General features: G+C 40.9%; 1 protein-coding gene across 1 annotated transcript; it reads left to right on the top strand.

Moving 5' to 3' along the window:
* The first annotated feature begins 372 nt into the window (after positions 1-372).
* On the top strand, positions 373-27,409 carry LOC121442885 (UDP-N-acetylglucosamine--peptide N-acetylglucosaminyltransferase 110 kDa subunit-like). Its single transcript, XM_041644529.1, is given in 19 exon segments — positions 373-574; positions 577-782; positions 5,639-5,718; positions 7,897-8,092; positions 8,340-8,480; positions 8,931-9,031; positions 11,410-11,563; positions 11,647-11,748; positions 12,080-12,259; positions 14,037-14,195; positions 14,303-14,392; positions 17,486-17,611; positions 18,038-18,208; positions 18,302-18,418; positions 18,508-18,678; positions 21,150-21,302; positions 24,903-25,155; positions 25,429-25,552; positions 26,770-27,409. Coding segments are annotated over 19 exon segments (2,757 nt in total). The 5' UTR covers positions 373-516; the 3' UTR covers positions 26,945-27,409.
* Positions 27,410-27,691: the final 282 nt, after the last annotated feature.

The raw sequence follows: 27,691 nt of genomic DNA, 5'->3' as shown, positions 1-27,691 counted from the left end.
TGGGAAGTTATCTAGGAAACTTTTTGTTGTTTGCTTTGTCTCCTCCCCCACCCTCCAACTCACTTTGTAGCTGAGGATGATCTCAAGTTTATGATCTCCTGCCTCCATCTTCCGAGTGCTCAGATTACAGGCCTGTGCCCCCCATATCCAGTTTAAGAAACCTGTTTTCTATTTTCCTGTTATTTGATTATAAAATTGGGTGCCTTTTTTGGTGTTGCTTTTTTCTGTGATATGTCTTAGCATTTCACAGAACACATTTTGGGAAATGTGGGTTGGGGAAGCCTAGATTTCATGGTGCCCTGTCAAGTATCATCAGTCTCTAGAGCCCATAGGTGTTCAGATAAGAGGAGTATAGCGTTAGTGTTTAGCAGCACCCAACCTCCCAGATGAGTCCTATTATGAGGATTACTCTTTGGTTGGCAGAACTGAACATGGTGGTTTGCACTTGGGTTCTGGTGGCGCAGGCGCAGGAGCAGCCAGCTGTGGCAGCGCATTAGTTTTGGCGCAAGCGAGCCTATGCTGCAGGGTCACTTTTGGCTGGTCAGGGAAGAAATAATGATATCACCTTCTTCCCCCTCCCCAATCTTTTTTTTTCCCCTTTACAAATTTCCCCCTTTCCCCTTATCTCCTTCCCTTCTCGTCTTCTTTCATTAAACCCTCCTAAGGCATGTTATTTGAAAGCAATTGAGACGCAACCAAACTTTGCAGTAGCTTGGAGTAATCTCGGCTGTGTTTTCAATGCACAAGGGGAGATTTGGCTAGCAATTCATCACTTTGAAAAGGTTAGTCATTAATAATTGATATTTATAAAATGTTTATGTGTACAGAATGTTCTTACTAGAATAAAACAGTAGGCATTTGCTTAAGCAGCTGTGTAATATTGTTTCCTTGATAGTATTGCAGCATTTGCAGGTGGCATATAATATGACAGGTTTTTGAGATTTATATTGAAAATGCTTTTTTATTTATTATAATTTTTTTTCTTTTGAGAGTGGGTTTCACTCTGTATAGAATGGCTTGGAATTTACTTTGTGTCTCAGGTTGGCCTTCAACCTAGTGGCAGTCCTTAAGCCTCCTGAGTGCACAAGTGAACTACCACATCTGGCTTTAAAATGACTCTGTTTTTCCTCAGAGTGAAGCGATAGTACGGCTTATAGAGGGATGTTTGCCACATGAGGGAGAATACTGGAGGGTTCAGAGTATCCTGCTGAAAAAGCTGTTTCCAAGTCTAGAATAGGACACACTGCAGCATTGTCTGGAATAACTTGTCATACCAGAAGGCAAGGAAGTATCTATTCACTTATTCATACACTTGACTTTCTCTTTTTTTCCGAGACAGGGTTTCTCCATGTAGCTTTGGAGCCTGTCCTAGAACTCGCTCTGTAGACCAAGCTGGCCTCCAACTCACAGAGATCTACCTATCTCTGCTTCCCAAGTGCTGGGATTAAAGATGTGTGCCACCACTACCTGGCTATCTTTATTTATTTATTTTTTTTTTAAAAAGGGCCCAATAGCTAAGTAAGGCTTTCAGTTTAACTCTTTAAAGACTCATTTACTTTTATGTGTGTGAGTGGAAGTATGTCTGTCACCATGTGTGTGTGCACTGCAGAGGCACTAGAGCTGGAGTTACAGATTGTGATCCACCATGTGGGTGCTGTGAGCTGAAACAGGGTTGGTTTTTTTTTGGGGGGGGTGTTTCGAGACAGGATTTCTCTGTAGCTTTGGAACCTGCCCTTGGAACTATAGTCTTTGAGAAGCTAACTTAATAGCTAAGGGGTTTAAGAGCATTAGCTGTTGTTCCAGAGGGTCCAGGTTCGATTATCAACACCCACATGGTAGTATATGACCTCTTGTAACTCCAGTTTCAGGGGATCTGAAGCCCTCTCTGTCTTCTGAGGGTACCAAGCACACATGTAAGTAGAAGAGATACATGCAGACAAAACACCCATACATATTAAAAAAAAAAAAAAGTTGAGCTGGTCTTAGTGGCACATGCCTTTAATCCTGCAGAGGCAGGCAGATTTCTATGAGTTCGAATCTACCCTAGTCTACATAGTGAGTTCCAGGACAACCAGAGTCACATAGTGAGACCCTGTCTCTATAAAACAAAAACAAGAAACGAACCAACTAACCAAAAAAAGTTTCTAGGATATGTATGGAGCAGATAGACATGTTAAAAGATAGCTGAGGGGTTTCATCAGCAAAAATGTCAACTATGAGCTGATAGGACACTGATCTGAGTTTTCTTTTCAGCAAGGTGCAGGACTAAAAGATGTAAATTAAATCTGGATGATTGAAAGAGATAGGTACTTCTTTTAGTACATTGCCTACTGCTCTTGTTACATTATTCTAAATAAAGTTGCTTTTATTCTTTTTTTGTTTCTTTTGAGACAGGGTTTCTCTGTAGCTTTGCAGCCTGTCCTGGAACTTGCTTTGTAGACCAGGCTGGCCTTGAACTCACAGAGATCCACCTGTCTCAGCCTCCCAAGTACTGGGATCAAAGACCTGTGCTACCACCACGCAGCTGGCTGCTTTTTTGTTTTTACAATTTTTTTTTTCGAGACAGGGTTTTTCTGCAGCTTTTGGAGCCTGTCCTGGAACTAGCTCTTGTAGATCAGGCTGGCCTTGAACTCACAGAGATCCGCCTGCCTCTGCCTCCCTAGTATTGGGATTAGAGGTGTGCGCCACCACTGCCCGACAAAATTTTGGTGTTTTTTTTTTTTTTTCCCCCGAGGCAGGGTTTCTCTGTGGTTTTGGAGCCTGTCCTGGAACTAGCTCTTGTAGACCAGGCTGGTCTTGAACTCACAGAGATCCGCCTGCCTCTGCCTCCTGAGTGCTGGGATTAAAGGCGTGCGCCCCCCCCCCCACTGTCCGGCCTACAAAAAGATTCATTTGGCGATGTATTTGTGTACTTGCCTGCACATGTGTGCAGATAACTCATGGAGGCTAGACGAGGGTGTGGGATCCCCTGGCTGGAGTTAATAAGCTCTTGTGTGCCACCTGACATGGGTCATGGGAACCAAACTCAGTTCTCTGAAAGACCAACAAGCATCCTTAACCATTGACCTATCTCCCTATGTTTTCTTTTTTGTAAGCATTTAAAAAAATATCCAGGTGCCACATGACTTTAGTCCAAGCATTCAGAAGGCAGAGGCAATCATCTCTGTGAGTTCAGGTATATGTATAGTCCTGTCTTTAATCCCAGCTCCAGAGAGGAATTTAAAATGGGAGGAGACAGCTCTCACACACAATCTCATTCTGAGATTCCTGGAGGCAGGATTGCCATTTTCAGACTGAGGTAGAGATGAATGCCAGTGGCTGGCTGTTTAGCTTTTTTTTTTTTTAATGGTTTTGGAGACAGGGTTTTGCTGTAGTTTTAGAGCCTGCCTTGGAACTAGCTCTTGTAGGCCAGGCTAGCCTTGAACTCACAGAAATATGCCTGCCTCTGCCTCCCAAATGCTGGGATTAAAGGCGTGTGCCACCACCACCTGGCTCTGTTTTGCTTTTCTAATCTTCAGGGTGAACCCTATTAGCACTCTCTCTCTCTCTTTTAAATTAATCATGCTGCAGACAGGGTTTCTTTGAGTAGTCTTGGCTATCCTAGAACTAAGTTCTGTCGACCAGGCTGGCCTCTGAGTACTGGCATTAAAGGCGTGCACCACCACTGCTTGGATTTACTTTTTAATTATGTGTTTGTGTGTGGTTGTGTGTTCGAATGTGCAGGTGCCATTGGAGGCCAGAAAAAAGTGTTGGGTTTCCTGAAGTTATAAGTGATTGTTGAGCCTCCTGCTAGAAATTTAAGAATTGAACTCTGGTCCTCTTAACTTCTGAGCTGTCTCTTCACCCCACTTACATGCCTGTCTCTGCCTCCTTCGTGCTGGTATTAAAGGCACTTGCCACCAAGTCCAGTTCATTTTTTAAGATAATGATAGTGTGGTATGTTTGAGTGAGAAAACATTCTTGTCACCTCCCTAGAATTTATAATTTTTTTTGTTTTTTTTCGAGACAGGGTTTCTCTGTAGCTTTGGTGCCTGTCCCAGAACTAGCTCTTGTAAACCAGGCTGGCCTCGAACTCCCAGAGATCCACCTGCCTCTGCCTCCTGAGTGCTGGGATTAAAGGTGTGTGCCACCACTGCCCGGCTAGAATTTATAATTTTAAATGGGATGAGATGTTTGAGATTTGCTTCAAAATTATCTGGCGGAAAGGGGAGTAGATACATAATAAATGAAAGCCAGCATGATTGTTGAATTTATAAAGATGATGAGCCATGACATGTGTTTGTTGCCTACAAGAAATTTTTAAGAGGGCCAGGTGTGATTTATGCCTATTAATCTTAGCACTTGGGAGGCTGAGGCAGGAGGATTGTTGTGAGTTCTGGGCCACACTGGGCTACAAAGTAAATTCTAGGATAGTAATAGAGTTAGACCTTTCCTCAAAGCAAAAGTTAAAGTTTTCAGGCTAGATATCTATGACTATAGATAATCTAAGCTAAGTGTGTCATGCCTTTATCTGATAGAGACTTGTTTATTATCTATATAAAGAAGTGTTTCTAGGAATTTTTAAAATATTTAAAATTATTACATTTATCTTTTCAGTGTTTTGGTTAAATTTATACTTACCATTCTAGAGGGATATTTTTCTAGAGCTCTTGGTATAGGTATACTAGGCTAGCATTCTACCAATGAGCACCAGACTATCATTTGCTTATTTGGAGAAAGTGTCTCATATATCCCCAGGCTGCCTTCAGACTCACTTTGTAGTTGAAGATGACGTGAACGCCACATCTTCCTACTTCCACCTCCCAACTGCTTGGATTAGAGGCTGTGCCTTGCTTGGCTTAATGTTACAGTTCTAATTACATATCTTAGTAAGGACTTGCTGGGTCGTGTGTTTATGTAACAGAGTTACATACTTAAGAGCTCATTGCTTGTTTCTGCCCCCATCTTTTAGAAATGTTAGCCTGACTGACTGAATAAAATTGGGCCAATCATTAGAAATAGTCTGCTTGTATGCTGCTTCATTCCTTTAATTCCAGCGTTTGGGAGGCAGAGGCAGGTGGATCTTTGAGTTTGAGGCAGCCTGGCCAGAGCTACATAGTGAAACCCTGTTTCAAAGAACAGATAAAAGGGGGCCAGGCCGTGGTGGCGCGCTCACTCAGGAGGCAGAGGCAGAGGCAGAGGCAGAGGCAGAGGCAGGTGAATCCCTTGTGAGTTCGAGGCCAGCCTGGTCTACAAGAGCTAGTTCCAGGATAGCTAGGACTGTTACACAGAGAAGGCCTGTCTCAAAAAACCAACCAACCAACCAAACAAACAAACAGATAAAAGGAAGGAAGTACTGTGCTTAGTTAAGTTGAGTTTATTTTGCTCATGAGGTTTTCCTTTCTTGTGATTCAGGGAATGGAGTCTAGTAGGAAGTGCTTTGTCACTGGGCTACATGCCTAGCCCCTTTCTCCAGTTATTTTGATATTAATGAGGCTTATCGATGAAAGGGAACTAAATGAGGACTGTTTTTAAAAACAAAATGAGTTTTCTAGAAAATGTAATTGGATATCTAAAATGAATTTAGAATAAAAGCTTAATGAGAAGTTAATCTGACAAAAGCCTTTCTTTTTCTAAGTAACTGTCTTGTAATTTTTAGGCTGTCACCCTTGACCCAAATTTTCTGGATGCTTATATCAATTTAGGAAATGTCTTGAAAGAGGCACGCATTTTTGACAGGTGAGAATGTTCTGTTTGATGAATTTTCTTGTCTTTTCAGAGTTTGAACTAAAATGTGACAACAGCTTCTTGAAGTACATTTTCCTAGAGTATAGTTTTTCCCTCCTGATAGCTGTTTTCTTCTGTTTTACTTATAGATGTTGTTGGCTGACTTTTCCTTGTTGGTTTTCCTGAATGCTTTTATCCTTCCACTTAGTTCTGTTGAAATTTCCTTTATTGTAAACTGTTAGAAATGATGATTACCTTTTGGGCTAAGTTTGTTTTTTTGTTTTTTGTTTTTTTTTGTTTTTGATTCAGAAAGCTAAGTAAAACTTGACTTTAACTGTTTTGTTGAAGAAACTGCTTTTCTAATTGTGTGTGTTTGTGAGAGGGGCTATATGCACATTGGAGTCTATCCAGAAGAAGACATTGGGTGTCCTTCTCAATCCTGTTATTTTGCCACCTTCTGCCTTTGAGGCAGTTTCTCCTGGAGCCTGGGGCTCACATCTGGGCTAGGTTTGCAGTGTAAGCCTCAGTGGTCCTCCTGCCACAGCCCCTCCACCCAGTGTTGAAGTTGCATATATGTACATGACCATTAAGCTTGGTAGATGGGGGCAGGAATCCAAACTCAGGTCCTCATAATTACACACCAAGCACTTTGATCACCGATCAGCTTCCCAGCCCTGTGATTTTAAAATTTTATGTATATGGGTGTTTTGCCTGCATGTATGTCTGTGAACTATGTGCAGAAGTTGGAAGAGGTATCAAATCCTCTAGAATTGGAGTTGCAGATGGCTGTTAGCTACCATTTGGGTTCTAGGATTCAAATCACAGTCTTCTGGAAGAGCTGCCAATGCTCTTGTCCTCTGAGCCATTTTTTCTAGCACTTGACTTTTAACTTTTTTTTTTTTAAAGATTTTATTTGTTGTGTATACAATGTTCTGCCTGCATGACAGAAGAGGACACCACATCTTACAGGTAGTTGTGAGCCACCATGTGGTTGCTGGGAATTGAACTCAGGACCTCTGGAAGAACAGCCAGTGCTCTTAACCTCTGAGCCATCTCTCCAGCCCCGACTTTTGACTTTTTTTGTCAAAGGAAAATGTACATCTTGAGTGGGAATAGACAACTGTTTTCCTGTGAAAATGTTTTATAGCCTGGCACTTGGGAGTCTGAAGCAGAAGGACTGCTGTGTGTTCAAGGCCTAACTGGGGTATAGAGCAATATTTTCTCTTAAAAAACTTAACAGGGGCCTGCCTGGCTGTAGTTGCTTTCTCCTGTAATACCAGCTCTTGAGAGGCCAAGGGAAGAAGGGCTTGCTCAGACTTTCAAGCCAGCCTAAGCTATAGGGTAAAACCTTGTCTTAAAAAACAAGTGGCTCAGCCGGGTGGTGGTGGCGCACGTCTTTAATCCCTGTACTCGGGAGGCAGAGGTAGGTGAATCTCTGTGAGTTCGAGGCCAGCCTGGTCTACAAGAGCTAGTTCCAGGACAACCTCTAAAGCTACAGAGAAACCCTGTCTCGAAAAAACAAAAAAACAAAAAACAAAAAAACAAAAAAAAAAAAGTGGCTCTTGGTGGTACACGCCTTTAATCCCAGAGGCAGGTAGGTATCTGAGTTCAAGGCCAGCCTAGTCTATAGCTTGTTCCAGAACAGGTTCCAAAGCTATACAGAGAAACCCTGTCTCGAAAAACCAAACAACAACAAAAACAAACTGAACCACACACTCAAAAGTGGAGGGCCGAGAAATTTGCTCAGTGGTAGCGCCCTTGTTTAGCATGCACGAGGCCCTAGGTTCAGTTCTTGGCACCCCAAAAAATATATTTTATAAAGGTGATATTTTTGTTATGCAGTAAAATATATCATAAGTTAATTGTTATTAGTTAATGGCATTTTTGGTATAGTATATCTGGAATTAATTGTAACAAAATACACATTCAAGTTAGTTGGATTTGGGCAGGTGAGATGGTTCAGTGTGTAAAAGTGCCTGGCATGCAATCATATTGACCTGAATTTGATCCCTGGAACCCGTAGTGGAAGGAGAGAACCAACTTCAGAAAGTTGTTTTCTGGCTTCCACATGTGTACCGTGGTTTTTGCCATTTACCAATCTGTTCATGTCATAGACAAACTTATAATAATAATATATTTAATATTAGTGGCATTTGTGTATATGAGTTTGTATGTTTTTGCTTTTCACAGAGCTGTAGCAGCTTATCTTCGTGCCTTAAGTTTGAGCCCAAATCATGCGGTGGTGCATGGCAATCTGGCTTGTGTGTACTACGAGCAAGGCCTAATAGACTTGGCCATCGATACCTACAGACGAGCTATAGAACTGCAGCCACATTTCCCAGATGCTTACTGCAACCTAGCAAATGCACTCAAAGAGAAGGGCAGCGTAAGGATTTTCAGTCTATTTTTATTTCTTTGTTACATGGTAGAAAAGTCTTCATTGTACATATTAAGTAATATTGGTTTTCTTTGGAGTTTTGGTTGATGGGAAGGAGAATACTGAAAAGTATCCATTTTGTGGTGTATTTACCAGCCATTAGGCTCAAAATGATGCAGTTACTTAAATTACTAGAACATAAGTGGTTTCTCTGATTCTTCTCTGTAGTATCTGAATGATTTGTTTTATTTTCCAGGTTGCTGAAGCAGAAGATTGTTATAACACAGCTCTTCGTCTATGTCCTACCCATGCAGACTCTTTGAATAACCTCGCCAATATCAAACGGGAACAGGGCAATATTGAAGAGGCGGTCCGCCTATATCGCAAAGCATTAGAAGTATGTTGAGTACTGTGACTGGGTGTCTAGCCTGTTTGACGGTAGAGGGAAAGCAATTAAGTTTGCCTGCTGTTCACCTCTTCATTTCCTATGTAAGGTCCTATGACAATGCCAGACGTCCCTACATTGAGTTCATTACTTTGTGCATAGATGAGATCTGGACAAAGCCAATGACTAGTAAACTGAGTAAAGCTATTAAAATGAAGAGCTCAGGTCAGTGTCTAGTGATTGGTAGGTGTGGTAGGAGTTTAGAAAAGAGGCTGCATTACTCAGTGTGAGTAACAGGAAGAGAGGCCTACTTCACATTTCAAATGAACATAGGTATAAAATGGAGGAAGCAGTAGAATTTAAGCTACTAGACCCGAAGAATGAGTAAACTTGGAAAAAGAGTTGTGGGAGATAATTGGGAGATTCTGCTATTTAATGTCAGCCGTGATCGTGACTCTCTAGGTCTTCCCAGAGTTTGCTGCTGCACATTCCAACTTAGCAAGTGTACTGCAACAACAGGGGAAGCTGCAGGAAGCACTGATGCATTATAAGGAAGCCATACGGTAAGAAGTTTATAGCTTCTTTTTTCTATTTTCAGTTTTGAGATTATAGTATAATTACATCATTTCCCCTTCCCTTCCCTGCAAAACCTTCCCATATACTTCTCCTTGCTCTCAAATTCATGACTTCCTCTTCCATTAATTCTTGCGAGATGTATATATATATATATTTATTTATTTATATGCAGATATGTTTCTAAACATAATTTGTTATGTATAATGTTACTCAGATGTATATTTTCAGGTCTGACCATTTGGGATTGGATAACCAATTGGTGTACTCTTCCCTGGGGAAGAATATTTCTTCTGCTCTCAGCATTCCTTAGATGCCCTGTAGTTCTTTGTGTTGGACTGAGGCTTGCCCTAATCCACTTCAGCATCCTATCCCCTCCCCTCTTCTCTTCTTCCTCCCCTCTTCTACCCCCTCCCCTTCCCTTCCCTCCACTCCCCTCCCCTCTGCTCTCTTCTTTCTCTCCTCTCTTCTTTCCTCCCATCCCCCCTTTCCTCTTGTTTTTTGAGACAGGGTTTCTCTGTGTAACAGCCCTAGCTGTCCTGGAACTCACTCTGTAGACCAGGCTGGCCATGAACTCAGATCTGCCTGCCTCTGCCTCCCAAGTGCTGGGATTAAAGGCGTGCGCTGCCACCACCACTTGACAAAAGATTTATTTTGTGTATGTGAGTGCTCTGTTTGCATATCTGGCCTTATGCCAGAAGAGGGCATCAGATTCTACTATAGATGGTTGTGCGCCATCATGTGGTTGCTGGGAATTAAACTCAGGACCTCTGGAAGAGCAGCCAGTGCTCTTAACTCCTGAGCCATCTCTCCAGCCCTCAATGCCTGGTTTCTGTAGTACATGTAGATACCTGCTACAGAGGCTAGAAGAGGGCATTAGCAAACCTTGGAGCTGGAGTAAAGGTAGTTGTGAGCTGCACTATGTAGGTTCTGGAAAAAAAAAAAACTCAGGTCCCCTGGAAGATCAGTCAGTGCTCTTAAGTGTTGAGCTACCTCTAGCCCTTTGTTATTTATTTATTCACTTAGTTATTTTAAATTTTTTTGAGACAGGGTCTCTACATAGCCCTGACTGTCCTAGAACTCACTCGTTCTGTAGACCAGGTTGGCCTAGAACTCACAGAAATCCTTCTACCTCTACCTCCCAAGTACTGGGATTAAAGGTGTGTATAATTTAATGTCCCTATTCATTCATGCATCCATATCCATTCATCTACCCATTGATTCCTTCCTATCTATCTGTCTGTCTGTCTGTCTATTTATTTATTTATTTATTTATTTATTTATTTTTGAGACAGGGTTTGTCTATGTAACAGCCCTGGCTGTCCTGGAACTAGCTCTTGTAGACCAGGCTGTTCTCAAACTCACAGAGATTTGCCTGCCTCTGCTTTCCAGGTGCTGGGATTAAAAGTGCGCCACCACCGCCTGGCTCCTGGTTTACATTATTTAATATATTTTATTTATTTTGTGTTCATGGAAGCAATGTGGGCATATACTGTGGTACCCATGTGAAGGTCAGAGAACAATTTACTGGCATTGTTTCTATCCTTTGTTATAGGTTCTGAAGTTTGAACTCATGTCAGGCTTGATTGCAGGTATCTTTACCTGCTGAGCCATCTCTTTTGTGGTTTAAAATTTTATTGTCATCTTTGAAAAAGATTTGTTTTACTTTTTTTTCTTTTGTTTTTCAAGACGGGGTTTCCTTCTGTGTAGCCCTGGCTGTCCTAGAACTTACTCTGTGGGCTGGAGAGTTGGCTCAGCAGTTAAGAGCATTGCCTGCTCTTCCAAAGGTCCTGAGTTCAATTCCCAGCAACCCCATGGTGGCTCACAACCATCTGTAATGAGGTCTGGTCCCCTCTACTGGCCTGCAGGCATATATGTAGACAGAAAATTATATACAAAATAAATAAATATTTTTTTAAAAAAGAACTTACTCTGTAAAGTAGGCTCACCTTGAACTCAGAGATCTGCCTGTCTCTGCTTTCTGAGTGCTGAGATTAGGCTTATCTTACTTTTAAGTATGTATATAAAATCCCTTCAGAATTCAGAAGGTGTTAGATTCTCTGTAGCTGGACATTGTTGTTGGGAAGAGAACTCAGTTCTAAAAGAATATTAAGAGCTCTTAACTGCTGAGTCTCAACTATTAAATAATGTATTGTTATTTAATAATTTATTCTTATTAATTAATAATTAAAGGTTGGCATTTGGCAGCTGCTGAAATGATTCCCTGCCTTTGGGATTCAAGCTAGGCCTCATGCTTGGTAGGCAAGTACTGTGCCACCAAACCACATTAAACCCCCTCCCTCCTCCAATGCTTTAACAACAACAAGGATTTTACACGAGATAATCAAACCCTTGTCTTTTCCTTCAGAATCAGTCCTACATTTGCTGATGCTTACTCTAATATGGGAAACACTCTAAAGGAGATGCAGGATGTTCAGGGAGCCTTGCAGTGTTATACTCGTGCCATCCAGATTAATCCTGCCTTTGCAGATGCACACAGCAATCTGGCTTCCATTCACAAGGTAATGCTGCTTATTGTGACATGGGCACCTTAGCACTGAAGTTTCATTATAGGAAACTCCTTACAAGCTTGCTTTCTTTCCAGGATTCAGGGAATATCCCAGAAGCAATAGCTTCTTACCGCACAGCTCTGAAACTTAAGCCTGATTTTCCTGATGCCTATTGTAATTTGGCTCATTGCCTACAGGTAAGGAACAATAGTCTAGTGTTTTTCTTTCTGTATTGTTACCACTTTTTAATTTTTATGTGCCATAATAATGCAAGCCTGGCTGGAGATTGTTGTTTTTTAGCAAGTGGAGGTCAGAGGGCAGTTTTCAGGAGTCATTTCTCATAACACGTGGGTCCCAGGCATTAACTCCAATTGTCTGGCTTGCCTTTTATTCTTGTCCTTTATTCACTGAGCCAGCCCCAAGATCATATTTTTAGTAGGTAATCTAACACTTTTAGGAAGTCAAATATTTGCAAAATAAATCCTTTGGTAGGTTTTCTGGGTGATCATTTCTTTTTGCTTCCTCTAGATTGTCTGTGATTGGACAGACTATGATGAGCGAATGAAGAAATTGGTTAGTATTGTAGCTGAGCAGCTAGAGAAGAATAGGCTGCCTTCTGTGCATCCTCATCACAGCATGCTGTACCCTCTTTCTCATGGCTTCAGGAAGGCTATTGCAGAGAGGCATGGGAATCTCTGCTTGGATAAGGTGACTTGTCCTTTCATTTTTTTCTGTTATAAACTCAAATGCAAATAAATAAAAACATTGTACAAATCAAACGTACAGTATGGTTTTGCCAATCAGCATGTGGTCAACATCACCCAAGTTAAGAAATAAAGCTTTCTTAGCTATTCCAGAAGTCACTTTCTAATGTGTCCTGTCTTCAACTGAACTCCCTTCAATCCAAAGGATGGGGACTTTTATTTCTTCTTTTTCCCCCTGAAATAGGGTTTCTCTGTAGCTTTGAAGCTTGTCCTGGAACTATCTCTGTAGACCAGGTTGGTCTTGAACTCACAGAGATCCGCCTGCCTCTGCTTCCCAAGCGCTGGGATTAAAGGCATGTATCACCACTGCCTGGAGAGACTTTTCATTTCAAACTCTGAACAAGTTTAATAGTGGTATTTTTCTTAAGGTGAAACTCACAGCTACACATGATGATGCAAACCTATAATTCCAGTTGAGATTATAAATCTATAATCTCAACAAAAACCTCCACCTAATACGAACATCTAAAAACCAAACTAAACGCAACAACAACAAAAGCCCCAATAGGGTTTAAATACAGAGTGTATGGTATTATATACTCAACTTTCAGAATTAGAATATGAATTGATAGAGTTTGGGGTCTGTTTTAGGAAACAGTGGTAAATTAAGATTTCTTTTTGTAAATATTTATTTATTTATTATGTATACAGTATTCTGTCTGCGTGTATGCCCACATGCCAGAAGAGGGCACCAGACCTCATTACAGATGGTTGTGAGCCACCATGTGGTTGCTGGGAATTAAACTCGGGACCTTTGGAAGAGCATGCAATGCTCTTAACCGCTGAGCCATCTCGCCAGCCCTCCTCTCTCCTCCTCCTCCTCCTCCTCCTCCTCCTCCTCCTCCTCCTCCTTTTTAAATACAAAAATGCTTCTTTGTCGAATTTCCTAAAATAATCATACTCTATCCATATTTCATGTTGGAGTCTGTTCAGGCATATTTTCTACACTTCAGGTCAGATATGAAGCATGAGCACTATGCAGCCACCATACACAGCTGTTTACCTTCGAAGGCGCCATTAAACTGGCCACATAAGTGAAGTTTGCTGTCTAAAGTTTTTGGTTTTTCGAGACAGGGTTTCTCTGTAGCTTTGGAGCCTATCCTGGAACTAGCTCTTGTAGACCAGGCTGGCCTTGAACTCACAGAGATCCGCCTGCCTCTGCCCCCCGAGTGCTGGGACTAAAGGTGTGTGCCACCACTGCCCGGCCACTAAAGTTTTTTCATAATTATGGGTCTATATGATTTTAGATTCTACTTTCATTTATTTCACTTAAATTTTTTTTTTTTGAGGCAGGTCTTATGTATATCAGGTTGGCCTTAAAACTCTCTATGTAGCTGGGGATTACCTTGAACTTCTGATCCCTTTTGCTTCCACCTCCCAATTGCAGGGGTCACAAGAGTGCACCAACATGTCCATTTATTTTTTGTTGTTTGTTCTGTTTTGATCACTATGTCAGACTGGCTTTCCTGTAACTCAGTGCATAGACCAGGCTGACTTCAAACTCAGCCTTCAAACTATGCCTCACCTCCTAATGATTGGGATCAATGATGGTACTATCATGCCTGTTCTTTATGTAGTTCTGGGGACAGAACCCTTAGGGCATTATACACGCTAGTCAAAACACACTACTAATCACAAGTCCCTGTTATCGGTTTTTTTCTTTTAGATAAAAATTTGCACATGACTTGACTTTGTTAACGACCATTGTATTCTGTTGGTAGATTAATGTCCTTCATAAACCACCATATGAGCATCCAAAAGACTTGAAGCTCAGTGATGGCCGGTTGCGTGTAGGGTATGTGAGTTCTGACTTTGGGAATCACCCTACTTCTCACCTTATGCAGTCTATTCCAGGCATGCACAATCCTGATAAATTTGAGGTAAGAGTAGGTTCTGGTGACTTTCTTCTGTCATCTTTGATGTTAAGCCCAGTGTTTTGAGAGGCTTGGAGCCAAGGTTATTAAGTATGCCCTCCTCTGTCTTTTAGGTGTTCTGTTATGCCCTGAGCCCAGATGACGGTACAAACTTCCGAGTGAAGGTCATGGCAGAAGCCAATCATTTCATTGATCTTTCTCAGGTAGGCAAAACACAGATCCTTTTCTTCAGATTTTAAGATTTCATAATTAAGTATATGTGTTTGGTATGGTATGTGGGGATGTGCCTGTATGAAGACAGGTGCCCAAGGAGGCCAGAAGAGAGGGTGTCAGATCGCCCAGACATGGAGTTACAGGGTGTCACATGGGTGCTGGAGCAAATGCAGGTCCTCTGCAAGCACAGCAAGTGCCTTTATGTTTTAAATTTTGAGTAAATTTGAAAAAGAAAAACCCTTTTGGTACAAAGTGGGTTTTTTTTGTATTAGGAGTTGAATGGAGGGTCTCATGTTTGTAGTTTTTGATGATGGGTATTAAAAGGAGTAACTACTGTATTTGGGCAATTTGCCCTTGTTTCCTTGGTCATTTACATTTTTATTTGGCATGACTTTTAAGTTGTACATAAAATAGAAATGTGATATAACTCTGTTTGATATATAACTTTTCTAGATACTTTTAATACATACTGAACAAAATCAAGAAGGGTAAATGGCTAAATAGCTAGTTTAAGGACAGACTAGGCTATGTGAGACCGCCCCCATCTCATTTTTTTAAAGGAGGGGGCTGCAGCAAAAAGCCCATCTATTTTTGAGTTTTTGCATTTGTGTGTGTGTATGGTCTTTTTGTTTTATTCTTTTGTAATTCACAAAGTGGGCCTTGAACTTTTGTTAATCCTCCTGCTTCAGCCACCATACCCTACTGGTTGTTTGTCTTTGTTTCTATTTTTTTTCCTCTGTAAATTTTATGATGAGTCAAAGTTGAAACCTATGGGAGAATTAAATTTGCTATGGGTTCTGTTAGTCACATATTTAGACATGAATATGAATAAGTGTGTTTGCATGTAGACACACATCTAAATGTAAATAATGGGATTGGGGACATAGCTCAGTTGGTACAGGGCTTGTCTATTATACACAAAACTCTGGGTTTGATTCTTAGTACTGTATAAACTGGGTGTTGTGACTCATACCTATAATCTCACCATTTTGGAGGTGGAGACAGAGACAGAAGGATCAGGGTTAAAGGTCATCCTTGGCTACGTAGAGTTCAAGGTCTGCCTGGGCTAGAGACCCTGTTTCAAAAACAAGGCTAGGGATGGTGTAGCTCCTAGCAGGTAGATCTGAGTTTGAGGCCAGCCTGATATACTTAGCAGTTCCGGGCCAGGCAGAGCTACATAGGGAGACCCTGTTTCAAATAACCAATAAATAACTAACTGAATGAGTAAATAATAGACATTTTCTTAGATGGGTTGGGAGAGTTATCTCATTTAATAAAGTTTGCATACCAGTATCTTTTGTAGCATGGTTACTACTTCAAAAATATGTCTGGTCTGCTTTTGATTTTTGAGACAGAGTCTCACGGTACCCCAGGCTGGCCTTCTTACTGTGAGCAGTCTCATACACTTCTGGTACATACTAACTAGGGCAGTATTCTACCCAGTGAGCTGCATTTCCAGCTTTGATTTTTATTTTTCTGAGGCAAAACTTTAACTATGTGATCAGAACTGCCTGTAAACTCCCAGTGTAGCCTAGGCTAGCCTTGAACTCAGCCTTCTTAGTGCTAGAATTGCAAATGAGAGATATCTTGAACGACTCTTCCCTCATCTATCTGCCTGCCTATCTATCTATCTATCTATCTATCTATCTAGCCATCTATTGATTGATTTGGCAGGCTCACTATGTGTTCCTGGTTCGTTTGGGACTATCTGTGTAGACCTCTGAAACTGTCCTGGAATTTACAGAGATCCTTGGGATTAAAGGAGTGAGCCACCACGACCTGGCTTTGAATGTTTTTGATAGATTTATCTTTATGTGTGTTATGTTTGTTTATATGTGCACCATATATGTACATTATGTTTGTGCCTGGTGCTTTTGGAGGTCAAAAGGAGTTGGATGCCCTGGAGTTACAAATGGTTGTTAACCATGTAGGTGCTGAGTTCTACATGTAGTCAGTCCTTCAGTGCTCTTGAGCACTAAGCCATCTCTCTAGCCCTGTACCCCTTTTTTGCTATAGGGTCTCACTAGGTAGTCAATCTAGTCTTCAGATGCTAGGATTATAGGCACCTGTCGCTGTATTTTTTTCCATTTTTGGCATGTGTGTATGTGTATTGTGATTAGTGTACATGTAGGTGTACTTGCAGGTTCATATGTTGCTCAGAGTAGGATGTTGGATATCTTTGGCTTCTTTTCTCTTTCTTTCTTTCTTTCTTTCTTTCTTTCTTTCCTCCTCCTCCTCCTCCTCCTCCTCCTCCTCCTCCTCCTCCTCGTCTTCTTCTTCTTCTTTTTTTCTGAGACAGGGTATCTTCATAGCCCTGGCTGGCTGTTCTGAAGGTCAGCTAAACTCACTGTGTAGATTGGCCTCCAAGTAAGCTCTCTCTGCCTCCCAGATTGTGGGATTAAAGGTGTGTGCCTTCCTACCCAGCCAACTGTGGAGATCTTGCTCCTCCACTCTTGGCCTTATTTTCTCAAGACTGAAACTGACTCATCTTCCTGTCTCCAACCCCCACAGACCTGAGCTGAGGTTCCAGGTGCACATGTGTGGTCATATGTGGCTTTTTATGTGGGTGCTGGAATCCAGACTTAGGTCCTCTTACTCACTGAGTCATCTCTCATCTTATTTATACTGTTTCTCATTGAGATTATAGAGTATCAAACATCTAGTAATTGTTGTGATTGATTTGAGACAGAATCTGTTTAGCTCTGGCTAGTGGAAACTCATGATTTTGTCTCAGGTTTCCTGAATCCTTGCCTTCAAGTCTTGTAACAAATATGCTTAGCCTCTTGTTCATCTTTGAAGGCCCATTTAAAATACTCGCTCCCTTCTGTAACCCTGTTACTAATCCATCCAATTTAGAAGGAAAGTCTGCTTCCTTTATTGTTGAGACAGGGTCTCATGTAGCTGATGTTGTTGTTTAACTGATCTTTCTACTTCTACCTCCCAAGTGCTGGGATTATGAGAGTGAGCCACTATACCCAGTTTATTCACCTCTTTTGCATCTAGGTCTGAATTCTGTTTAATCCTATTAAAACCAATCGAATTAATCTTGAGATTCTACATAGTTCTTACTGTTTATCCTGTAGATTCCATGCAATGGAAAAGCAGCTGACCGCATTCACCAAGATGGAATTCACATCCTTGTAAATATGAATGGGTATACCAAGGGGGCTCGAAATGAGCTCTTTGCTCTCAGGCCAGCTCCTATTCAGGTAAGAGAATAATCATTCACAATGTTTATTGTACTAAAAAGACAGTGGTTTTTGGTTTTCTTCCATCTGGCTAACTACCCTTGAAAACAACAGGATAGACATTCTTGAGTGTTCTTGTATGTACTAGGATAGTTTTTTGGGTGTAGACCCAGTGCCCACAGGTAAAATGTCAATGGAGACTAGCATTTCATGGTTTTATAATAAATAGCTCCTTTGTCTAATATATTTGAAGAACACCTTACCACTTACAGGGTTAGTCTGAAAAGCTGCTGGATTGCTCTTGGCCAAAGAAGTCAGCCTCCTTTATATATGTACATAAGTGATTTGGGAGCCTTTAGATGAAGATCCTCTTTTGAAAAACTGGAATAATTTGGTAGGTTTACAGATGGATAAAAGTTCTTAGTTTTCGGTCTGATTGTTTTTTAGGCAATGTGGCTGGGATACCCTGGGACTAGTGGTGCACTGTTTATGGATTATATCATCACTGATCAGGAAACTTCCCCAGCTGAAGTTGCAGAACAGTATTCTGAGAAACTGGCTTACATGCCTCATACTTTTTTTATTGGTGATCATGCTAATATGTTCCCTCACCTGAAGGTAGGCAGAAAATAATGCTATGGGGTTAATTCATTTTTCCCCTTGGATTGTCCATATGCACCCTGACAGGCATGTCAACTTTTCTTCCATTAGAAAAAAGTAGTCATCGATTTTAAATCCAATGGGCACATTTACGACAATCGGATAGTTCTGAATGGCATCGATCTCAAAGCATTTCTTGATAGTCTACCAGATGTGAAGATTGTCAAGGTCAGAACCCAGTCGGCATTTGTTACTGAAATGAACTAAATTTGTTAATTTTTTCTTATAATGCATTTCTGTTTGGATTTTGTTTTCAGATGAAATGTCCTGATGGAGGTGACAATGTAGACAGCAGTAACACAGCTCTTAATATGCCTGTCATTCCCATGAATACAATTGCAGAAGCAGTTATTGAAATGATTAACAGAGGACAGATTCAGATAACAATTAATGGATTCAGTATTAGCAATGGACTGGCAACTACACAGGTGGGAAAGACCTTAACTATGTGCCACCATCCATACATCATTTCCTTGAAGCCTTATAACCACTCTATTCTACAGAGGAGGAAATAAGCTTCTTGGAAACTTGCTCTTGTAGCTGTGTCTGGTCTTGAAAGTCATTCGGCTTCAACCATCAGGCTCCTTAGTGAGTGCCTACTGTGCTAATGCTTGTTTTTGCCTGTCTGTGCCTTTATTCTCTTACCTCTAGGCACCATATGGTTGCTTGCTTCTGTAAACTCACCCTTTTCCTGGCCAAATCCTGCCTCGCCTTTCAGTTCAGATAGTTCTTATGGGAACCAGTTACTGAACTGATCTTTTGCCTCTCTTTCCATACTCATTGGTACTTGTCTCCTGTGCTTCTGTTGTTTTGGGGTATATTGTTACATTCAGCATAGTGCAGTGTAATGTTTGTATTTGTATCCTTCAGCAAATGGAATTACTTTAGAACTCATGTCTTAGCCCCAATAATATAGTATGCATTCAGAGAGAGAGAGAGAGAGAGAGAGAGAGAGAGAGAGAGAGAGAGATGCATACTGGAAGAGGCAAATACATAGGGCAGGAATCTTAGACTTCTTAGGTGCTGACAACATTATTGAGATGTCCATACTCATGTAACAGCATAAGGCAGTCTTCGACAAGTATGGGATTTGCAAATAAAACTGTAGTTGAAGGACTTGACCATCAGTGTAAGGGGGAGTCTTGAGTCTTGGGGAGAAGAGACCCTTTGGGGAGGAGTAATTGAAATTTGCCTTGGAGAGAGGATATGATTTGGAGAAGAGCATTTATTTCATCCATGAAGAACAGAGTAAAAAAAAGCAGAAGCTTTACTGTTGGTTATGGGGTTTTTAGTACTTGTTGTTGTTGTTGTTGTTGTTTTATGAGACAAGAGTTTTTCTTTGGAGCCCTGGCTGTCCTGGAACTCTATAGAATAAACTGACCCTGGGCTGAGAAATTTACCTGCCTCTGCCTTCTAAGTGCTGGCATTAAAGGCTACCACCACTAGCCATGAAACAGGATCTGGCTATGTAACCCAGGCTGTTCTCAAACTTGGCAGCGCCCCCCCCCCCCTTTTTTTTTGGTTTTTCAAGACAGGGTTTCTGCATAGTTTTTGGAGCCTGTCCTAGAACTAGCTTGTGTAGACCAGGCTGGCCTCGAACTCACAGAGATCTGCCTGCTCTGCTTCCTGAGTGCTGGGATTAAAGGTGTGCTCCACCACTGCCCGGCCTGGCCTCTTTTCATAGGGCAGTTACTCTTAAGTCAAAGTAATGGTGTAACTTTTTATGTCTTAAAAGTAAACTATAGGGCTGGAGAGATGGCTCAGTGGTTAAGAGCACCGCCTACTTGTCTAAAGGTCCTAAGTTCAATTCCCAGCAACAACATAATGGCTTACAATCATCTGTAATGAAATCTGGTGCCCCCTTCTGGTCTGCAGGCATACATGTAGGCAGAATACTGTATACACAATAAGTAAGTAAATAAATAAATAAATAAATCTTTTTTTAAAAAAGTAAACTATATAAAAATATTTTCTCATTACAGTTCAGGGACAGAAGTTAAAATCTTTATACCATTTTATATATTTTGAATTGATTCTTTTTCTAAAAAAATATTTTATGTGTATCGATATTGCCTGAACATATGTCTGTACTATGTGCGTGCCTTGTGCCTAGGGAGGCCAGAAGACAGCATCAGGTCTTCTGGAACTAGAATTATAGATGCTTGCGAGCTGCCCACCATATGGGTGCTGAAGCTCTAACCTAGGTCTTCTGGAAGAACAGCTAGTGTTCTTACAGAACTGAGCCATCTCTAGCTAGCTCACTGACTCATGGCACTCTTTTTATTCTCTCTCTCTGCATCTGTCTCTTACTATGTTGCCCTGGCTAGCCATGAATTATGTTAAACCAGGCTGTCCTCAGAGTCATAAGAAATCTGTCTGCCTACAAATTTGATGCCAGCCTGGTCTACATAGCAAGTTCCAGGTTAGCCAAAGCTACATAGTGAGACCCTGTCTTAAACAAACAAGCAAACAAAAACAAAAAAACAGGCCAGGCATAGGGACACACACAACACTCTAATCTTAGCATTTGGGAAGTCTTACTGTTGACTGAAGCCTGTACATAGTGTGAGGCCTTCCTGGACGTGTGTGTGTGTTGGATGAAACCCCAGGACCTTGTGCATTCCAGATAAACACTCTGCCATGTAGATATACTCCCATTTCTTGGCTTGTTGGGGTAGGGCTTTCATATAGCCCAGGCTAGCCTCAAATCTTGATCTCTGAGCCTTCTTCCCCCATCTCCTGAGTACTAGAATTATAATTGGGTACTGCTGTGCCTTGGTTTATGCAACACTTGAATCAAAACCAGGGCTTCTTACATCTTGACCAGCTGAACCACATCTGCAATTCCCTTTGGCCAGTGCTAACTCTAAATTTAATCATGTTCTTTTTGTTATTCTAGATCAATAATAAAGCTGCAACTGGAGAGGAGGTTCCCCGTACCATTATTGTAACCACCCGTTCCCAGTACGGGCTACCAGAAGATGCCATTGTGTACTGTAACTTTAATCAGTTATATAAAATTGACCCTTCTACCCTGCAGATGTGGGCAAATGTGAGTATGTGTAGATTTGTTATTAATTAATGCGTATTGATGAGTAAAGATTATGTATTTGGGCTACCTTGCTGAAGCTTCTTTCATTTATGGACTATTATGCTCATTTCTTAGCTCCAAAAGTTGTGACATTTTCAGCTGTTTTAAATCATTTTTATTTTTTGAGATTATAATATAACCAATATAATTTCCCCCCCCCTTTCTTCTCTCCCATGTTCCCCAGGTCCAGTCCCTTTTCTCTTTTTCAAATTCACAGCTTTCTTTTCCTTAGTTGTTGTTTGCTTGCTTGTTTGTTTCTCTTTCTTTCTTTCTTTCTTTCGAGAGGTTTCTCTGTAGCAGCCCTAACTGTCCTGGAACTAGTTCTTTTTTTTTATTTATTGTTTTTTTTTAAATTTATTTATTTATTAAAGATTTCTGCCTCCTCCCCGCCACCGCCTCCCATTTCCCTCCCCCTCCCCCAATCAAGTCCCCCTCCCTTGTCAGCCCAAAGAGCAATCAGGGTTCCCTGACCTGTGGGAAGTCCAAGGACCACCCACCTCCATCCAGGTCTAGTAAGGTGAGCATCCCAACTTCCTAGACTCCCACAAAGCCAGTACGTGCAGTAGGATCAAAAACCTATTGCCATTGTTCTTGAGTTCTCAGTAGTCCTCATTGCTGAAACTAGTTCTTGTAGACCAGACTGGCCTCGAACTCAAGAGATCCACCTGCCTCTGCCTTCTGAGTGCTGGGATTAAAGGCGTGCACCACCACCGCCCAGTGCTTCTTTTTTAGTAGTAGTAATTGTTAATGGTGTGTGTATTCATGTGTATTCCTAAATATATAAATGAAATCCACTCATTCTGTATAATGCTACTTGTATTGTTTTTGAGATGAGGTCTCAATGTATCCCAGGCTGGCCTTGTTACATAGCAGAGAATAATACTGAACTTCTGTTCATTCTTGTACTTCCCAAGTACGGGGATAACACAGGTTTGCCACCACATCTGGTTATGTGGTGCTAGAAAGTAATCCAGGGCTGCCTTCATGCTAGACAAATAACTCTACCAGCTGAGCTATGTCCACAGTCATCTTCAGTTTTGATTTTACCTACTGTTGTTGTATTTTCCTCCAGTGTGTGGGGATCAAGGTCAGGGTGTGATACACAGTAGGCAAGCTCTGTACCAGTGAGCTGTATCCCCAGTCTTTTGGTGTATTTATTTTCATTTTTGAAGACAGTGTCTCTATATAGCCCTGAATGTTCTAGAACTCACTATGTAGTCCAGGCTGGCTTCAAACTTAGATCACCTGCTCTGCCTCTTGAGTTCTAGGTTTAAAGTTGTGTACCACCAAGCCTGGTTTCAGTCTTGTGTTTTTTTTTAAAATTTCATGCAATAAACATTTATTTGTTTATTCAAAGTGTTTTGTCCAAACCTGATGTCATCGAACTTTTTCTTCTTAAAGAGTTAGTAAATGAAATTTTCAGTTTTTTAATAAGTAATCTAGTCATCTCTCCTTTTTATTTATAGTATATATATAATGAAAACACTTAGATATTATATAAATTAACCCATGGCTTAGCATATCAAATTTTATTTCTAAACACTGGCTGTATGCCATACTTGGTTTTCAGGCCATAGTTTCCTAACCCCTGGCCTGAACTGATAGCAAAACTTGCTGTGTGGACATCCATATTTAACATCCTTGCAATTCTATGACATTAACCAGGAAAGAATTGGTCAATAGCCCTATTTTGCAATCAGCTCATGAGCCTGGTTTGTAGAAGTGCAATACTGAGTGTATGCGGCCAGCTGGCCCTGAGTTTGTATAACTGAAATGCTATATTTTACCTTAATGTTGTTAGAAAGAAATCATTCCTTGCTTGATCCCCCCCTCCCCATATCTGTTCTATTTGTTTGAAAGGGAAGGGTAATGTAGAAAGAGAGGAAGTGGATGAGTAAGCCTCTATTTTCCCTGAATCCTCGCTTTAGCCAAAACTTACCTAACAGTAGGCTAGTTTTACTTTTTAAAAAATTCTGCTTATGAATATTCCTGCATCTCAATATAGAGATACTAAAGTGTTTAAAAAAAACAAGGAGTTGCTTCCAAGAGTGTTAGATAAATGTATGTACATTGTATGTTTAAAAATGTGAAATAGTCTGAATTTGGAAATTTGTCTATTCTCAAATTTTTCAGAGAAGGAAGTGTGAAGTTCTGTGATATGTTGAATAAATGCACTTCTGAATCAGGAGTAGGTAAACTGGTCTGGAGGCCAAATCCACTGCTTGGCTCGTTGCTTGGTACTTTTTGATGCTGGGGTGGAACCCAGGTCCTTGCACATGCTAGGCAAGTACTCTACCGTTGAGGTACATTCCCAGCCTCTCATTGCTTATTTTTTTTTTTTTTTGATTTTTCGAGACAGGGTTTCTCCGTAGCTTTTGGTTCCTGTCCTGGAACTAGCTCTTGTAGACCAGGCTGGCCTCGAACTCACAGAGATCCGCCTGCCTCTGCCTCCCGAGTGCTGGGATTAAAGGCGTGCGCCACCACCGCCCGGCTCATTGCTTATTTTTATAAATAAAACTTTGACACATGGCCACATACATGTGTTTATACACTTACTATCTATGGCTGCTTTCAAGCTACAAAACAGGCAGTGACTAAAAAGCCAGTACTATTTTCTCCCTGGTCATTTATAGAAGTTTATGCTGCCTTCTGGTTGACATTAGGCAATTTGGGCAAATTTTCAAGTTACTCTTGTAATGTGGTGAGGTGGGGGATTTAAAATTTGAAGTACTGTGTATGGTAAAATGTGCCGGTACTTCAAGCTACTCTGGAGGCTGAGATATGAGAGTTGCTAGAGTCTATGAGTTTGTGGCCAGCCTGGAAAACTTAATGAGACCCTGTTCCTTAAAAACAAAAATAGGAGTAGAGGCTTACAGAGCCTCAGCGCTCCCTGGTGGCTACTTGCAGAGGGAGAGTTCTTTTCTGTGGTGGGCATTTGCCCATCCTCCAGTAACTCACCTCACCCATTTTCATGCAAGCAATCCCAACTAATTTCAGTGGATCATAAACACAAAATAACAACGGTAAAGGTGAAGGTAAGAGGGGTTCAGTAAAAATGGAAGGGGTGAATAGTGGAGGGTGGAAATGACTCTTTCCAAAAATATATAATGGAATTGTCAAAAGATTTTTTTTAAGAAATGTAAGTTAAAAAAGCAAACATAAAGACACCCACATTCCCATCTTTAACAAAGACCACTTCCTATATTAGTTCCTGCCTCAGATTGTACCCGTTAGTAACTTGACTTTTGTCTTCTAATTCTTTTCTCTGTCCTCAAACTCTCTGGGGACAGCTAAGAGAAAAGAAGTAACTCAGATGATTTAATTCATCTTTTTAAAGAAAAGACCTAGGTCCCAAACAGGCTTCTTCACTTGTTTATGGCAGAGTCTTCTTGAATTTAGAAACCTTAGAAACCTCCTGCTTCAGTTCTGCCAGGATCATAGGTATGTGCCACAATGCCCAGATTAGGTGGTGTTGGGGGTCAGTCACACTTTCTGAGTGGTTTTGGGAAAGGGCAGATGTGCTATTAATCTTTTCTTTTTCCTTTTCTTTTTTTTTTTTAGATTCTGAAACGTGTACCTAATAGCGTGCTTTGGCTGTTGCGTTTTCCAGCAGTAGGAGAACCCAATATTCAACAATATGCACAAAATATGGGTCTTCCCCAGAATCGTATCATTTTTTCACCTGTGGCTCCGAAAGAGGAGCATGTCAGAAGAGGTCAGCTGGCTGATGTCTGTCTGGACACTCCCTTATGTAATGGACACACCACAGGAATGGATGTTCTCTGGGCAGGAACACCCATGGTGACTATGCCAGGTAAGTGGCTGACAAATCACTGAATCCTTCTTTATTCGTTAACATTTTTCTTTTGGGTCGAGGGGTACTTGAAGGTGAAATTTTTTTTTGAAGGTGAAATTATATGTATTAGAAGTAATTAAGGCAGAATAATAGAAAATGGGACTTACTCAAGCCTGAATACTTGACACCATCCTCCTCGTCTTGTACTGTGTAGATACTTAAATGCAATTACCAATGATGACTATGTGACCTATAGTTCTAAGATGAGCAATTAGTATTTTTACCTTCTAGGAGAGACTCTCGCCTCTCGAGTTGCGGCTTCTCAGCTCACTTGCCTAGGATGTCTTGAGCTCATTGCTAAAAGCAGACAAGAATATGAAGACATAGCTGTGAAACTAGGAACTGATCTAGAATAGTAAGTAAACTGCCAGGAACAAACTATATGTGAAAATGTGACAAAATAAAGTCATAAATTAAGGATGATATAAAATAGATGAATTAAGTTGTATGCTCTATGGATAGAAGGGGACATAATCTAAACTCTCAAGTAATCACTAGACTTTAATAAAGAACTTTCAAAGCATCAGATGTTTTAGCCTAGTATCCATTTCTTCATAGTATTTTAAAAAACCACCACCAACAACAAAAATCACAAAAAAAGCTTAGTTGACTGAAAATGAGTGGAAATTAGAGGGATCATGCTAAGGTAAATGGAGCTTCGCCCATTCAATGAAATAGTGTTTCTAATTTGTCCCTTTGTTTTATGGTGTTTGTTTAAAGCATTAATTTTTTTTTCTGTGTGGTATAGGTGCATGCCTTTAGTACTAACACTTGGGAGGAAGAGACAGGCGATCTGAGTTCAAGGCCAGCTGTTGTCCTCTGGGCTTTACATGCACACACAAACACAAGCATATATACCCAAATACACATAGTCCATAGGGTCTTTTTGTTTTGTTTTTTTGAAAGGAAGCATTGATAGTACTATGAATACATTTGAGTAGAGCCTAATCAATGGACAGCCAACTTTCACTTTCAATATATTTCCTTTTTTTGTTTGTTTATTTGCTTTTTGTTTTTTGTGACAGCTCTAGCTGTCCTGGAACTAGCTCTTGTAGAGCAGACTGGCCTCAAACTCACAGAAATCCACCTGCCTCTGCCTCCCAAGTTCGGGGATTAAAGGCGTGTGCCACCACCCAGCTCAGTATATTTCTGATGATATGTTAAAATCCATGACAGAAATCAACTTGGAGAGGAAAGGGTTTATTTGCCTTACATATCCATATCACAGTTCATCATGAATGGATGCCATGACAAGAACCTGGAAGCAAGAATTGAAGTGCAGAAATGGAGGAACACTGCTAGTTGGCTTGATCCCCCTAGTTTGCTAGAGGTGGTACTGGCCATATTGGCCTGGGTCATTAATCAAGAATCAAGAAAATGACCTACAGACATGCCCATAGACCATTCTTATGAATACTTGAGGTTCCCTCTTCCCAGATATGTGTGTCAAGTTGCTAGGCCAAGCAGAAAAAAAATTTTTTATATTATTATGCCACAAAAATGACTATAGAATCTAGTTCTGAGTTTTTGTTCTGATTTGTAAAATAGGTTCTCTTTGTTTTTATTACCTAGCCTGAAGAAAATTCGTGGCAAAGTCTGGAAACAGAGAATATCTAGTCCTCTGTTCAACACCAAACAGTACACAATGGAATTAGAGCGGCTCTATCTGCAGATGTGGGAGCATTATGCAGCCGGCAACAAACCTGACCACATGATTAAGCCTGTTGAAGTCACTGAGTCAGCCTGAATAAAAGACTGCGCACGGGAGAATTACCCCTATACCTGAGCCTCAACCTTCTGGGGGAAAGGGAACTAGATAACATGCTTTGTACTTATCTGTACAGTACCTTGTTGCAGATGGATGATATATAACGATAATAGAATAGCACAGCCAGACTTGCTTCCTGCATGATAGGGAGATACAAGAGATAAGAAACTGCTACTCCACAAGGAATCTCTGTAGAGTTTTGCAGTAAGCAGGTGGTGCAGAGGTCTGGAAGGTCTGGTCTCCCTTGGTCTTCCATGGGATGCTTAATGTGGAGGGAGATAGAGATTGACCAGCCATTTCGTGATTCCATGGATAGATTGAGTCTTCTGATCCTTTTTTCCTTTATATTTTGGGTATTGGAGCTTTTAAAAATGTTTGCTTTCAGGTATTTTTACTTACGTGAAGTGATCTTGATTCTTCTGAGATAAGGTTTTAAACTAAAATGTTGCTTCCTGTTTTAGTGTCTGAACTCTGACAGGGTGACAGGGACCGTGCTGGTGTAGTCTTTTTATAGGTTTTATAAACCATTTGAGCCTATATCAGTCGTTTTAGTTAGTGTCTGACCTAATGCTTGATACTGTCAGTGCTTTGTTGATTTAGACAGTGACTTAGGATTTTTTCAGCCTCTTTCCCATTTCTTTTCCCCCACTTCCTTTAAATTCTCCTGTGAGTGCTAACAAAACTAAGTCTTGTTTCAAACATCCCAGAGTGTTTCTCTTAAGCACG

Source organism: Microtus oregoni, unplaced genomic scaffold, assembly GCF_018167655.1.
Source record: "Microtus oregoni isolate MIOR12 unplaced genomic scaffold, Mior012 000097F_ref0000449, whole genome shotgun sequence".
Classification (NCBI taxonomy): domain Eukaryota; kingdom Metazoa; phylum Chordata; class Mammalia; order Rodentia; family Cricetidae; genus Microtus; species Microtus oregoni.
This window is presented reverse-complemented; position numbering and strand designations above follow the sequence as displayed.